General features: G+C 41.6%; 1 protein-coding gene across 3 annotated transcripts in view; it reads left to right on the top strand.

Annotated features, from left to right (window-relative positions):
- Positions 1–15,377, top strand: part of LOC122787231 (cAMP-specific 3',5'-cyclic phosphodiesterase 4D-like) — a 1,697,022-nt gene that overhangs the window by 1,480,857 nt on the left and 200,788 nt on the right. For all 3 annotated transcript variants that reach the window (XM_044053831.1, XM_044053830.1, XM_044053832.1), the window contains one exon: positions 5,241–5,334. In XM_044053831.1, the coding sequence (XP_043909766.1) occupies positions 5,241–5,334 (94 nt within the window). The remainder of the gene's footprint in view (positions 1–5,240; positions 5,335–15,377) is intronic.

Below are 15,377 nucleotides of genomic sequence, written 5' to 3'. Positions count from 1 at the left end.
GAGTGACCAAACAAAGCCAACCGTGGGTACATCCAGCATTACCCACACCCTGCCATGGGTTATTGCTTTATTAGTACATCATACAAAATATTGCATAATAACTATAAGAATCAATTAGAGGAGGTTAGAAAGGATTGGGAAAAGAGATTGGATAAGCAATTCACAAAGAAACAATGGGAGATATATGTATGTCTCCCAAATATGCAACAAAGTCTAGAAGATTTAGGATCTTTGCTTGGAAGTGATTACATAGGTATTTTTATACCCCAAGTAGACCCCAAATAACTTTTTACTCAGGTAGACAGCAAATGTTGGAGGTGTGATGGGGAAGAAAGATGTAATTGAGAACATATTTTCTGGGAGTATAATGAGTTGTCAGGCTTTAAAAATTCCCTGCAGGCTACTCTATTGGAGATACTGGATGAGCAAACTTGTGTAACTAAGGAAATGATCTTTTTGAGCTATGATACAGAATTGGAATTGTCTAGACATAGTAAGCCCTTGCTGAGTCTAATTATGGTGGCAGCCAGAAAAGCAGTTACCAGAAAATGGAAGTCAGTGTCTAAACAAACTGTACTAGAAGTAGTGAATATAGTAACAGAGATAAAACAACTGGAAATGGGATCTTTAGAAAAGGGTAGGAGCAAATTACATAGAAAAAAATGGGAATTGTGGAGACAGTACATGCAGAGGAGGAACAAGGTTTAAAAAAGGCAGGATTTAAGTGAGGTATGTGATGTCTGATTGACAATGACTGGATAGATTATAAGTGATGTATGTTTTCAACTAAAATTATGTCATTATAGTTTGTTTTCATATAAATAAATGTATGATTGTGTATGTCATGTCTGATTGTTGTTGTTGTTGTGTCTTTCGGCTTTTCCCGGTTAGGGGTCACCACAGCAGAACTCCGGTCCGCTAATAATTGGCAGTAGATTTTTACGTGCCGAGTTGCCAGCCCTGACACACAACCTTCAACTAGGGTACACCCATTCATGCATGTCTCCATACAGAAGACGTTTTAGCTGGGATTCGAACAGGACAACATCTTACTGCGAGGGGACAATGCTACCGCAGCACCACCACCGCTGTATTTTCTTAAGTAAGAGTTATGGCAAGATAGATACTTTTAGGGTCTTAACCTAAGCATTCCCAGTCAGCTTGCATCACTACTGGAATTTGGCAAAGGCAAAGGCACAGTTGAGTCAGGCATGCATCTCTTACAGTTAATGTTACAGACTTTTAAAATACTACACAAGGCAGATCTGGTTTCTTTTTTAAAGGAGACCTGTCTGGACAAATTGTTTGGTCCAAGACTCAGCACTTTTATCCCCAGGTGTCTCTGTGACCAGACAAGGCTGGGGTGGGTTTTATAATCTTTCATCATTACCACCTCCTTTGAGTTTGCCATGGATGTAGTAGCAAATTCTGAGTACAGTACCTCATCATCTGCCATTGACCAGTGAATGTGAGAATGTTCCTGCAAGGTCACCTAAGTGGTTGATTTTGAGTGACTTGAGTTAGTGGCTTTTGTCAAGGCATTCCTGTGTATTATGAAAGGATATGGATTTTCTCAGGTTATTGCATCTACTACATATATTTTGACTGTGGACCACAAGTTTAGCTTAGTCTTTACGTTTGGGGTGGTATCTGCTTCATGGTGTTATCACTCCCTGGTTCTGTTTTTGGTTCATTGTGGGAACTTTAGCCTGTTCTCCAGGACCCTGTTGGATCTGTGCAGTAACAGCAGTTGCAGTACTGCAGTAGTAATGATGCCGAGGTCATTGTGGACGTCTGTCACAGGGCATGTATGACAACTGTTGACATCTTGGCCCCTAGCCACATATGCATGTTTCACTTCAGGACACAAGATCCTTGGTTTGATGTAAAACTCTGTGGTTTAACCTAGAACTGTTTGAGTTGAGGAGGACTGGATTAAGGTTAAAGAGCAAATGACATTAACCTGGATAATAATTTTCTTTCCTCCAAGTTAATAACTAGTAGAAGATATCTGTGTATTTACCTGTGCTTTGACCTGGAGCTCTGAGAGAAGAGGAGGACTGTACAGTAGAAGTGATATTTACCTGGATAATAATTTTCCTTTCTATCAAGTTGTCTCCTGGAAGAAGTCTATGCATTTCTCCCAGGATGTCTCAGAGTGGCAAACTAACAAGCTGCTGTTTCCCCTAGTCATTTGAAAACTGTGCAGGTCAGATTGCCTGGCCACTTAGAATGCTTTGTCTTGGAGGGATTGTGATTTAGTTGTTCAGTTTTTGCCACCAATCTTAATTCAGATCAGGTTTAACATGCATCATGCCAACAGGGCATGAAGGTTGCCTTCAGAGGACCATCTCTCTTAAACTTGGTCTGAGCTTCACTATCCCAGTTATGATGATTTTCTCTGTGCACTCTACAACCTGTAGTTCCCTAGACATTATACTGGTATTCCTCCGTTATAATAGCCTTGTTAGAAAATGAAATATTTTCATGTACAATGAAGAAGGTCTTGATTTCTTCCATATTGAAAACGTCTGATGATATGGATGATGGATAATTGCATTTATTTTAAAACATTGACAGCACAAATCATTGGACTGCAGAAAATCAAACTCAAAAGTTCAAAAAGGATTACATCGGCAGTGTGAAAAACAAATCTACAGTAACATTTAAGCAGGGGGATAAGCCTCGCTGCACTCTCCATATGTCCCTGCTAATAATATTTACAGACTCTGAGTTTGTACTACAGCTGGGAAAGGGCAAAACCACACTCCTGCTGTACCACTGTCTCAGACAAACCTCTACCAGCATACATCGGTATTACAGTTTCTAACTTTTGAGTGCAGTATTCTGCACTGTGACAATATGTTCATTTGATATTTACCATGTATAGTCAAATAATTATATCAGCCTTCACTTTGTGGGTGAGGTTTGGGAGAATGTGGTTCATGTTGAACTGTATCTGTATTTATGTGAGAATGACGTCTGTGATCCACTGAAGTATGGCATTTGTGCCAAATACAGTACCAAGACTGCAAGAAAGCAGTATCATTATTGCATCTTGGTACTGCTGGAGCTGTCATTGGCACTAGATAGAGTGGATCATTCTATCTTTTTGAAGTATTTATATTACTACTGTGTTGTCTCCAATGTTGCACTAGATTGGTCTGCCATTTGCCTTTCTGAGCATGAACAGAGAGTAGCATCAGGGATTAATTCCTCTGAACCCTAGTCTCACAGTGTATAGCAAGGTTCCATACCAGGATTATTACTTTTCACCTAAACATGTTCCTGTTAGGAGATGCCATTGAAAGGAGAGGCTTGCAGTATTATTGTTATGCTGACATCACATATCCCTACCTGTTCTTCCCTTAGGAATCTGTGTCTGATGGCAGCAGTTTAGCTGGAGACCTGCAGTCTGCCCATGACTGGATGAAGTATCTGAAACTCAGTACCTTGAAAAATATCAGTGTGATTGCAAGATATTTTGCTCCAGGTTTGTCCCCCGACATCGTCTGCAGTGAGATCTGGGCATTCCTTTTGATGACAAGCTAAGCTTAAAAGTCTGGGTTTCTGCAGTTGCCAAGTCTTCCTTTTTTATTTGGCTAACACTGCTCTCATTAAACACCTCATCCTAGGCACAGCTCTGCTAGTACTGGTTCAAGCCTTGGAATCCTTTTGAAAAGACTACTATAATGCTGTTTATATAGGGCTTTCAGACTTTGACCTCTTACACCTAGCAGAAAATTCTGTAACCTGACTGCTCACTGGGGTATCTCTTTCCATGTCTTTACACACTGGACTTATGGGAATCTCTCTAGCAGCTTATTTGCCTGCAGATTACCTTCAGTGCTCTAGTGTTGGTCTATCTATCAGCACTTGACTTGGGTCCCCAGCTCTGCAAGCTCATCTCACAAAGTACCAGAAAACTCCATTCTCTGTGCTCAGACACCCTGCGGCTTCTGGAACATATGGTTTGACTTATCAAAACCCAAACCTGTCAAATATGCCACCCATGTGGCTAAGGAAATTCTGCACTGTGTATGCAGGTTCAAGTGCTCCTTGAAGACCTATTTTTGACCTGTCTTATGTCTGACTTTGTCTTGGTATGACCCTGCATTGTGTCACACATTTTATCTGCATCATTATTTAGATTACCTGTTCTTATTTTATTTCATGGTCTGTTTGCTTTGTGTGCATTTGTTACTATTTGTATGGGTTTGATATTCTATTTGTTTTATGTTTTGTACCCGTGATTAGTTTTACGCATATTAGTAAATCTGAACTTGAACTGTCATCGTCTCCATTTACTCCCCATGGTGTCCTTACTTATGCAGAGATTATCTATGCATTTCTGTCCTTGCAGATGTGACCCTTCATTGGGTAGTACCCAGGCTGCTTTGGAGTAGAGCAGTGGGCTAGCTAATCATGCTGAGGGCTGAGACACCAGAAGCCAGGGTAGTGAGCTCGGATGCCCATGTACTTTTCTCCATGGATTTATATAATAGACTTCCAATGTTTAATAGTGCAGAGTGTAGCAGCGTCAGTGTTGCACCATTTGTGTTCTTATACAATCACAGACATCTCATCTGCCATACAAACCCTTTGTCGTGGTACACCTGACATTCTTCATGCCTCCTTTAGAGTTCTGTCTAGTAAAAATGACCCCATCATTTCTTCTTTTGGGTAGGAAAAGAAGCTTTTTGGACTTTTGATCCGTGATCTTTAGTCAGATATGTGGAGAAGAATGTTTATTCATAAATACAGGTATCTGCTACTGTATGTAACTGCCTTATATTTGTTCTAGCCAGAGGTAATGCACACTGCTAAATCAAAACTACATACATGATCTGAGGAAGAGCTGCTATTCAGCAGTATGTGAACATATGAGTTGGGATACTTTTCATTAGGTGCTGGAGAGGTCATGGTTTCATAAGTTCTGTTCTTCTAACCACAGCAGCATGCCTTTTGCCTGATGATTTATATCTCAGATACATGCCTGTCCAGTTCAAGGCTGCTGCTGTCAGTACTGAGTGTATGACAGTCTTCCTTGTCCATCCTTGTTGTCTTCAAAAAATAATGCCAAATTGAATATGTGCTTGCAATGACTCAAGTTTTTATCCAAACTGTATTTTAGTTTTTTGTTGTTGTTCCTTTGTCAGTTCAGATGTATGTTGTTTCTTTCACATATAAGAGTAACAGCAGCAATCTTTGATCAAAATTTGTCTGATTTTGTTTTCCAGTTTAAAAGGATGCTGAACAGAGAACTAACACATCTATCAGAGACCAGTCGATCTGGGAACCAGGTCTCAGAGTATATATCAAATACATTTTTAGGTAAGTAGTACTAAAAGAAACGTTTACATCTTTCCGCCTTTAATACATACAAACATTCTTTTACCACCTACAGGGATGCATGTGCACAGATACCTGAGTACATGCCCAGCTACAGGTCTTCAGCAGAATATCAGTGTTAGGGTAACTATACCAGTTGTCTTTCGAGAGGCTATATGAGTGGGGCCATAGCTAAAGCCACTGTACAGGCTTGTCATGCTTCTAAGATGTAAACATTGCTGATTGTGAGCATGAAACACAATTTTAGAAAAGGCCATCTTATCTTGTGAAGACCATTCATCTGCTCTGCTCAAATAAGCATGAAGTAAGCATTAAATATTATTTATCTGTTTGTTTATTAACCAGGTAAACAAAATCTGATGACCATTTTCACCCCTGGGCTGGATCATTGGTATACAGAGATACAAATCATAGACATGTTTTAGCATTCATTATTAGTAGTACTAGTATATGTACAATTTGTTGTCCATACAGAAAAGTAGCTGTAATTACTGGGTTAATATTTCTTCATTTAGCAGCATTAAACATTTCTAGTTTAAATAGTGTATACATTTGGTAATGTGTGTCTGTGAATTGTACCCAGTGTATAAATGCACAGAGAAAATAACTAATGTTCACTTTCTTTGTTTATTAGGAAAATATGTAACTTAGGCACTGAAACTGTTGACTGCAGGTATGTGTACAGACAGTGATTTATTGACCTTTAATTATGTAAATTAAAAGGATCCATCTATTGAAAGAAAAACAAGACCTGTGTATATTCTCTCTACTCCTCAGCATTTGGCATATTTTTTCTAGAAGCTCCTGAATTTGGGGGCTGATGCCTATTCATTGTGACAGTGCATGCCTAGACATCACTCACTGACTATGTAAGAAGACTTGTTATATACAAATTCCAGATGTTCATTGTGTTACACTGCTGCAGTCATTACACTTGGGTTATCCTGCCGTCAGGCGGTCCCGCAATCGGCCAGCGTTCCAAAGTCTTGGTCCGGCGTTGGTTGTTGTCGCTTCTTCCCTGATGTCAGAGCGCCAGGGGTATATAAGATGCATCTAACGCCATTTTTTTCAGTCTTTCTTGCCGCGCAGTGCCCGAAGCAGAAGCAGTTCGCAAGTGCCGGTTGGCCGACTCCTGAGATTTTCAAAGTCGAATTTCAGATCCGAAGTCTTCAATAAAGCTAAGTACCCCGTTGGGGAAACTTTTTTCTTGCCTCAGACCGATGTCAGAAAAAGTTAATAACTATATTTCTTGTGGAAAGCAAATACCTCATAAGGACTTACACTTTTACTGTATTCCATGCCTAGGCCCTGATCACGACATCACTAGTTGTCAGTTTTGTGCTAGATTTAACAAACGCACTATAAAAAGACGTTTTGATTTTGCTTTGCACTACTTTGAACGAAGGTTCAATTATACTATTCCATCAGATCAACCGACGACCTCAATACCGAAAAAATGCAAAGACAAGGATAAAGACAGGCATCCGAGGTCCACAACCGACGAAACCTCTTCTAGGTCAGTCGCCGGTTCGCCGGTTCTCAGTGAGGTGCTTTCGCAGCTCCTGACACCCGCTACCTCAGAGCCACAGGCCGCTTCCGACTCCCACGTGGAGACAACTAGGCCTCTGGAAACTCAAGGTATTGGGCCTACGGAAACTAATCCCTCAGATGGGTTTGGAGCCGCTGAGCAGGCATCAGCTTCTGAGGGTGTTTTCAGACCTTCACAACTTACCATTAAAACAATAGCCAAGACAAAGGTATCATTAAAGTCAAAGAAACAAGTACAGCATTCTCCTGGAAAGTCCTCCATGCCTAAGAAACAGATGCTTAAAATGTCCGAAGACCTCATTACTCTAATCAGGGGTTCCCATCCCCCTCCTGAGAAAAGGCTTAGGCAGGATACAGACTATGATTCCCCTGATCAGCTATCCATTTCCTCTGATTCCTCTTCAGACCAGGGATACTCTCTACCCCCCCTATGAGGACTCTGATGCTGAAGAATCTATCCCTTCAGCCTCTCCTCCTGAGGATTATTCTTTTGGGGAAACTTTACATACCATGAGGGAGCATTTCCATTGGGAAAGTCAGGATTACTCAGAATCCAAGAAAAGGCTCAGGGATTTCCTTTTATTTCCTCAGCACAGACCCCAACTATTCCGCCTGTGCTAGATATTGTGGATGATGTGTTCCCTGAATCCAGCTTATCTCCTGATTCTTTGTCCCCTGCTCCAGCCAAGCCAGATAGGTATTATAGAGTCCCTGACTCTCACAAGTTTCTTTACAAAAACCCTTCTGCTGATCCAGAAACTATTTCCCAGGGTCCAAAAGGGGTTAAGGCTTCCATTGCAAAAAATCCAGTACCGTCTGACAGAGATTCCAGAGCTTTGTATAGATGGGGGAAGAAAGTATACACTTCTGCAACTTTAGCAGTAAGAGCTTTAAATTGCCAGTTTCCCATGCTTAAGTACCAACAATATTTAATGGCTCAGTTAAAACAGAAAATGCTTGCAAGCTCAGAAGCTCCTGATTGTAAAGAAATGCAGGATTTATTGCATGCAGTTGAAAAGGTGGGAAAACATACTCTGCAATGTGGTTTTGATTCTTTAGAGGCCTCTTGTAGAGCCGCAGTTGCAGGTTCTGTGATTCGAAGACATGCTTGGTTAAAAGGACAGAGTTTACCTGATCATGTTAAGGCAAAATTATTGGATGCTCCTTTACAGCATGATACCTTGTTTGGTGTTAAGGCAGAAGAGGTGTTAAAGAAAATGGAGGATAAAGCTAAATCTATGCAAACAGTCAAGGATTTCTTACAGGTACAGCCACCTCGGTTTAGCAGAAATTGGCCAACAAAGAATTGGTCCTTTCCAGTGTCAGACAGGCCAGAGAGAGGCAGATACAGATGCCCAAGAGGCAGATCTCAACCCCAAGGCTCAAACAGACAATGACAGTGGGGCACCTCAACCCCAAACAGAGGTGAGGAGAAGTCTAAACCTTACAGGAAACAGTCACAATGACTTTCCCCTTCTTACGCCAAGCACGTCCCTTTTGGAAGCTCCCTTAGGGGGGAAAACTAGCACTTTTTTCTCAAAACTGGCAAACAATCACCCGAGACAAATGGGTTCTGAATATTGTGTCTCAAGGTTACAGGTTCCACTTTCATACTTTACCAAGGCTAAAAGGAATGCCAGACCAGCCACAAAATCAATAGGCAGAGGCACAAAAACAAATTTCAGCCCTCATGGTCATGAGAGCTATTCAAAAAGTACCACAACAGGAACAAGGACAAGGACTTTACTCAAGACTCTTCCTGGTCCCCAGAAAGGACAAGGCGTGGAGGCCCATACTAGACCTTTCAATTCTGAATACTTACCTGGATATTCCAAAATTCAAAATGTTGGCATTACAGCAGCTTCTACCCATGCTGGGCAAGAAGGCTTGGCTTGTTACTCTGGACCTCAAAGAGGCATACCTGCATGTCCCTATCAGACAAAATTGCAGAAGGTACCTGAGATTCAAAGCTGGTACAATGCACTACCAGTCCTTTGCGCTGCCCTTTGGCTTATCTACTATGCCCAGGGTCTTCACAAAGTGCCTGGCACCAGTAATTGCATTTTGCAGACAAAAAGGAATTCAAATATATCCATACCTGGACGACTGCCTCATTCAAGCAGAGACAAAGGACATTCTTCTACAGCATCTGGCATTTGTAAAAAGGTTGCTAATTTCTCTAGGGTACACAGTAAATGAAAATAAGTCAAAACTAGTGCCCTTGCAATAGATAATATTCCTGGGTGCCAGCTTAAATACAACGGCCCAGATGGCTTACCTCACGCCAGACAAACAAGTTCAACTAACTCAATATTTTCAATTACTGGCAAAAAAGTCCCATCTCCCTGCAAGAAAAATTCTGCAGGCCCTGGGATTCATGGAATCCTGCATACTACTAATACCATATGCCAGACTGCATATGAGGAAATTACAATGGTACCTAAAAAGTGTTTGGACTCAACACTCTCACAGTTTAGAAGCAGTAATATCAATGATTCCCTGCCTACAATAGGAGTTTCGGTGGTGGGCACAGGCATGTCACCTAAACAAGGGTCAGCCTTTTATCCAACCCACAACCAGGCAAACTCTAACAACAGATGCTTCGGATTACACCTGGGGAGCACACATGGCAGGAAAATGCATTCAGGGCAAGTGGACCACAGACCAGATGCATCTTCACATCAATCAAAAAGAGATGTTGGCTGTTCAGAATGCTCTAACAGCTTTCAGGGACCTTCTGCATCCAGGACAATTATTACTAAAGACAAAAAAAAACACAGTAATGTGGTACATAAACAAGCAAGGGGGCATTCATTCTTATCCCCTATGCAGGCAAGCCATGACCTTGTGGAACACAGCTCTAACGTATCAAGTTCACCTGCAAGCACAATTCCTGCCAGGAAAGAAAAATACTCTGGCAGATGATCTAAGCAGAAATGTCATGGACCCTCACGAATGGAAATTGAATCCACAAATCTTCAGCATGTTAACTCAAAAATGGGGATGCCCAGACATATATCTTTTTGCCTCCACACTGAATTGCCAACTACAAAAATTCTGCACAAGGACTTATCACAAACAAGCATGGAAAGTGGATGCTCTTTTGTTCAGCTGGAAAAACCTAAAAGTTTATGCCTTCCTGCCACTGCCTCTCCTTTCAGAGGTACTCCTAAAAGCCAGATAAGAAAAACCACAGATGATCCTGATTGCTCCAGACTGGCCACGCCAGCACTGGTACCCTATCTTAAGGAACTTGGCTCAAGGCCCACCATGGATTTTGCCTCAAATTCCACACCTTCTGACTCAACAAAACAAGCAGATCCTGCACGGTCAGCTCAAAACCCTAAACCTGGCTGCATGACAGATACAGTAGTCAAACAGGCAACACCTCTCTCTAAAGCTGTTATGGTTGCCATTTTGGAGGCCAGGAGGCCTAGCACCAGGAAAGCTTACTCAGAAAAATGGAAGAGATTCTGCACCTGGAACCAGGCTCAAAGCCTTGACCCTCTTGTTCCAAACATTCCTCAGATTTTACAATACTTAACTGAGATGCTGGACAGAGGCCTATCCTTCTCATCAGTTAAGATCCACGCCTCTGCCATTTCAGCACATTACAACACGGATCCTCCTTTATTCTCTCATCCCTTTCTAAAGCAGTACCTCAGAGGGGCTAAAAACATAAGACCGCCCCGGAGAGCACCAACACCAACTTGGGACCTCAATTTCGTTTTGGAAAAACTGACCCTACCACCTTTTGAGCCAGCCAATACAGCCGATCTAAAATTTTTATCATGGAAAACAGCTGTGCTCCTGGCAGTAATTTCAGCACGGAGAGTCTCAGAGCTACAGGCATTAATGGCAGTGGAACCTTTTATAATTTTTCATCAGGACAGGGTTTCTTTAAGGACAAACCCTACCTTTATGCCAAAGGTGATATCTAGTGTGGCTCTTAACCAAACCATCCATTTGCCAACTTTTTATCCAAACCCCCAGAATAAAGGGGAGAAACTTTTGCATTCTTTGGACATACACAGGCAGCTACGCTTGTACTTCGACAAAACAAAAGCTTTCAGGAAAACTGAGCAACTGTTTGTAGCATATGCTGCAGGGTCACAGGGCAAGGCTATCTCAAAGCAGACTATATCCAAATGGATAGGACACTGTATTCGTTACTGCTACACACAGCATGGAAAATCAGTCCCAAATAACATTAGGCCACATTCCACCAGGGCAACAGCCACTTCAACAGCCTTTCCCAGAGGAGTACCTACCAAGGAAATTTTGGAGGCTGCAACTTGGAGTTCAGTGCACACCTTTACCAAGCATTACCACTTGCCTCTTTACTCTAATTCCAGAGCAGGATTTGCCACTGCAGTTCTGCAGGGCCTCATTGCCAATCCTAACTCTTTATAGACCAGCCACCCAACCTTAGCTTTGGGATTCTACCCAAGTGTAATGACTGCAGCAGTGTAACACGATGAACATAGTACAGTTTTGTACCTACCATAAATGTAGATGTTCGAGTGTTCACACTGCTGCAGTCCAGGTTACCCTCCCTCCATCCCCTCCTGAACTAGCTGGACTTATCTATACCTTGCTATCCTATACAACCTTTGTAGTGTATTTGCTTGTAACTGAAGGTATTGTTTTTATTTTATATGTATATTTTTTATTAGCAATATGTATTGCCTACCTACATGGGGGCACCTGACATCTGGGGCAAGAAAAACTGAAGAAAATGGTGTCAGATGCATCTTATATACCCCTGGCGCTCTGACGTCAGGGAAGAAGCGACAGCAACTGACACCGGACCAAGACTTTGGAACTCTGGCCGACTGCGGGACCGCCTGATGGCAGGATAGCCCAAGTGTAATGACTGCAGCAGTGTGAATACTCGAACATCTACATTTATGGTGGGTACAAAACTGTACTTTCTGTTTTGCCACTCAAAGATGTCAGATGTCAGTCCTTGCTGTTACCTTGCATACCCTTTATTTTGTTTTATTTATTTTTTTTTGTTTAAAATTTTTGAATTCTGAGTGTGAAGAATGTGGCTTTTCATGGGATGTGTGTGAGTGTCTACCAGAAGGGTAGGCCAGATTTTTTGCATACCCCTGACTTCCACCCTCAGGAGGAAGACTGCAGCATACAGTCTGTTACTTAAATACAGATGCAGATTCATGACATTCGTTTATATAATGAGTAGCAAATGTGTCATCAAAAAACTTGGTGTCCTACTTGATAAATGCAAAACTAAACATTAAGAAAGAAAATATTAAAATGCAGAAATACAAAACATTCTAATTAACATAGAGTAGGCATGTTGGTGTGACAAGTAGCAGTAATGGATACGATACAGCTGGTTGTTATGGAATATCTGATTAACCAAAATTAGGACAGAAGAATGTAAGGTCATCTAATTTAATAGTCAGTGTACCCAATGGAAATAAACAAGCACAGGAAAGATTTACATTTGTGTGAAGGTAGTAAGGAAGTATAGCAGAAAAGTACGGGAAATCGGAAAGGTAGGGAGAGTAAAACAAATGAATTACAGAAGAAATAATGAAGGTCAATCTGAGGCAATAAGAATTTATTTATTTTATTTATTTGATATTTGTTTACCGGGGTGGTCTGACTGGGTCTGCAGAACCCGTTTTCAGCAGAGGCCCGGGGAGAAAAGCTCCACATACAGTACAATATAAATACAGTATAATCCAGTACAATAAAGATTACATTAGAAATACTATTCAAGATATAAGTTGAAAGAACAAACTCCTGCAAGATGTAATATATTACTACACATCTAGAAAATTCTCTACAGTTGAAACATTACAGACGATAATAGTCACGCTCATCATACATGATGTAGATAGCGTAAAAAAAAAATACGTGGGTAGTGCAATGTGTGACATTGACTGTTGTAGTACATGCAAAATAGAATATTAGTTTCAGTTAGGAAAATGGCAGCCAGAAAGTTAGTGATGCAGACATATAGCGAGAGAGAGTTAGAAGCAGTAATTAATAAATAATTAAGGATATGGTATAGGAGCAGAGAAGGAGTTAGAAGAGCTTTAGGATACCTGCATTCTGTGAAGGATTGAAATGTGACAGAAGAGGAAGACCTGAGCACTAGGCAGGCTTTATGCAGGAGCAGAGCCATGTATTTTTGAGATGATTTTTTAAAGAGGCTTTGAAATGGGTTAGGCCAGGCATAGACCTGGTAGCAAGAGGTAGTAAATTCCAATGTATAAAGGCAGAGTATGAATACAGAGAGTGACAAGGTTTTCTTGTGGGTTTTGACATAGCTAAGAGATTGTTATCTTCTGATTGCAGGGATCGATTTGGTGTGTAAGGTGTGACTAGATTGGCTAGTGCAGGGCAGGCAGTAGGCTTGAAAATAAGGTTGTGCAAGGTGGATAGCTGAATAAAGCCAAGTTGGTTGGGTAGCTCAAGCCAGTTTAATTCTAGGAGTGGTTTACAGTGGTGTGTGTTATATTTAGAGTTTGTTCAAACTTTGCAACTTTGTTGTAGCACTGTTCCAACTTGCTTAGGGTAGAAATTTGTAAGGTAGTTAAATGCTTTTGCAAGGGTAGTTTTGGTTGCTGCAGTAAAGAAATGTTTGTTTCTATACAACAGCCCCAGTTTTTGATGAGTTTTCTTTATATTTTCTATATATGGGGGGTCAAATGAAAGTTTATTGTCTGTGTTGGAGGGAAGCCTGCTAGCTTATTAGTGGCATTAGGTAACCTATCTACCACATAAGGAGTGGTTTCTTGCCCAGAAATTGTAGTTACTGGCCGTTTTTCCATCTCTCTCAACTTACTGATTTAAAAGCCCGCATTTGCACTGTTTTCCGCCTTCCTGGAACTAGTCTAGTCCAGATACAGATTTGCTGTATCCAGTACTGTTTGTAAGCTCTTGAGCCCCCCAAGCCTTTCTGTGTTGGAGGGAAGCCTTCCAGCTTATCAGTGGGAGTGGTAAGCACTAGGTAATCTATCTACCACATAAGGAGTGGTTTCTGGCCCAGACATTATGGTTATTGGCCATTTGGGCAATTTTTCCATCTCTCAACTTTCTGATTTAAACGCCCGCATTTGCGCTTGTTTCGTTCGATACAGATTTTTACTTTTAGCCCTTGAATTTGTTTATTCATGCTCAGCACTTGTTCAGAACTTGTTGTAAGCATTAAATAAGCTACAAATTACTACAGCACTCAACCTTCCCCATTACCTAGAGAAAACAGTTTTTTATTCGCTTTCCTCACTTGCTTAGAGAGAAACAGCTCTTGTACTCACTTTCTTCACTTGTCTAGAGGAAAATAGTTTTTTATTCAGGCATGTCCAAGGGCCAGCTCCCAGTGTTCTCTCCTGTCTAGCTAATGAATCTGGGCATCTTGGGGCAATGTAGAAATTGAATCATGTACACAGACAACCCTCTCCTCCTACCACCCAACACTACAACCTGTGAGAGTTGCACTTATCTAGCCAAACTGGAGGTAAAGCTCTCTTCAACCAAGACTGAACTTGACAGTCAAGAGGAGAAGGTAAACATTTGCACCACACCACACTCATCACATAGTCCCAGTAAACCTACACCACCAAAATTCAGACATAGAAATACAAAAACATTTGTGGAGGCTCTCAGTAATAATCTGCTCAAGCAACAGAGACCTCCAAAGCAGAATGCAAGCAACCTCCATCCCCCAACACAACCCAAATAACACATAGCCCACAGATTCAGTGTGCCACTCAACCACAGCCCACAAGGCAAAACAACGTACCCAACACACAAATCATAGGTGACTATAGTCAAGCACACTGATGTCCCACTCACCAGGCTAAACAAGTAGAAGGTTACTGTCAGTTGCCTGTTGGGTTGCCAGGATCCGCCACATAACCCATGCACTCGGGTCACTCCACAACAAGTAAAAATATGACTCTGTCATTGTCCATATTGGTGTGAATGACCTGAGATGTACCTCCCTGCACTACATGAAAAGAGACATGGACGAGCTCTCTGATCTTGTAACCCAGGCAGGTGTGACCCTAGCCCTGAGTAGCATCCTGCCATCGCCCAGAATGATACCGCAGTACAAGGACAAAATGATTGACTTCAACAACTGGCTAAGCTTCAGGTGTCATTCTAAGGGGATCCAGTATCTGTCTGCTGGGCCTGGGACGACATGGTCGACAGACTATAATGCTTTGCCAGAGATGGCCTGCACCTGTCACCCCTGGGATTCCGGATACTGGCTAATGCTCTTGCCGCCCCTATAGTGCCTTTTTTAGGCAAGGTTCAAATGACAAATTCACCACTGTAACAGGAACAGTAAGCAAAAACTGAGGGTAATCCTACTCAATGCTAGAAATCTAAATCTCAAAATGCACTTCCTCGAGCACTCCTTAAAATGGAGAACATCGATATCTGTGCAGTGACTAAGACCTGGTTCAAGGCTCCAGAGAGCACCCCTGCATTAC

Source organism: Protopterus annectens, chromosome 13.part0 (genome assembly GCF_019279795.1).
Source record: "Protopterus annectens isolate FY-2018-M chromosome 13.part0, PAN1.0, whole genome shotgun sequence".
Lineage (NCBI taxonomy): Eukaryota > Metazoa > Chordata > Ceratodontiformes > Protopteridae > Protopterus > Protopterus annectens.
This window is presented reverse-complemented; position numbering and strand designations above follow the sequence as displayed.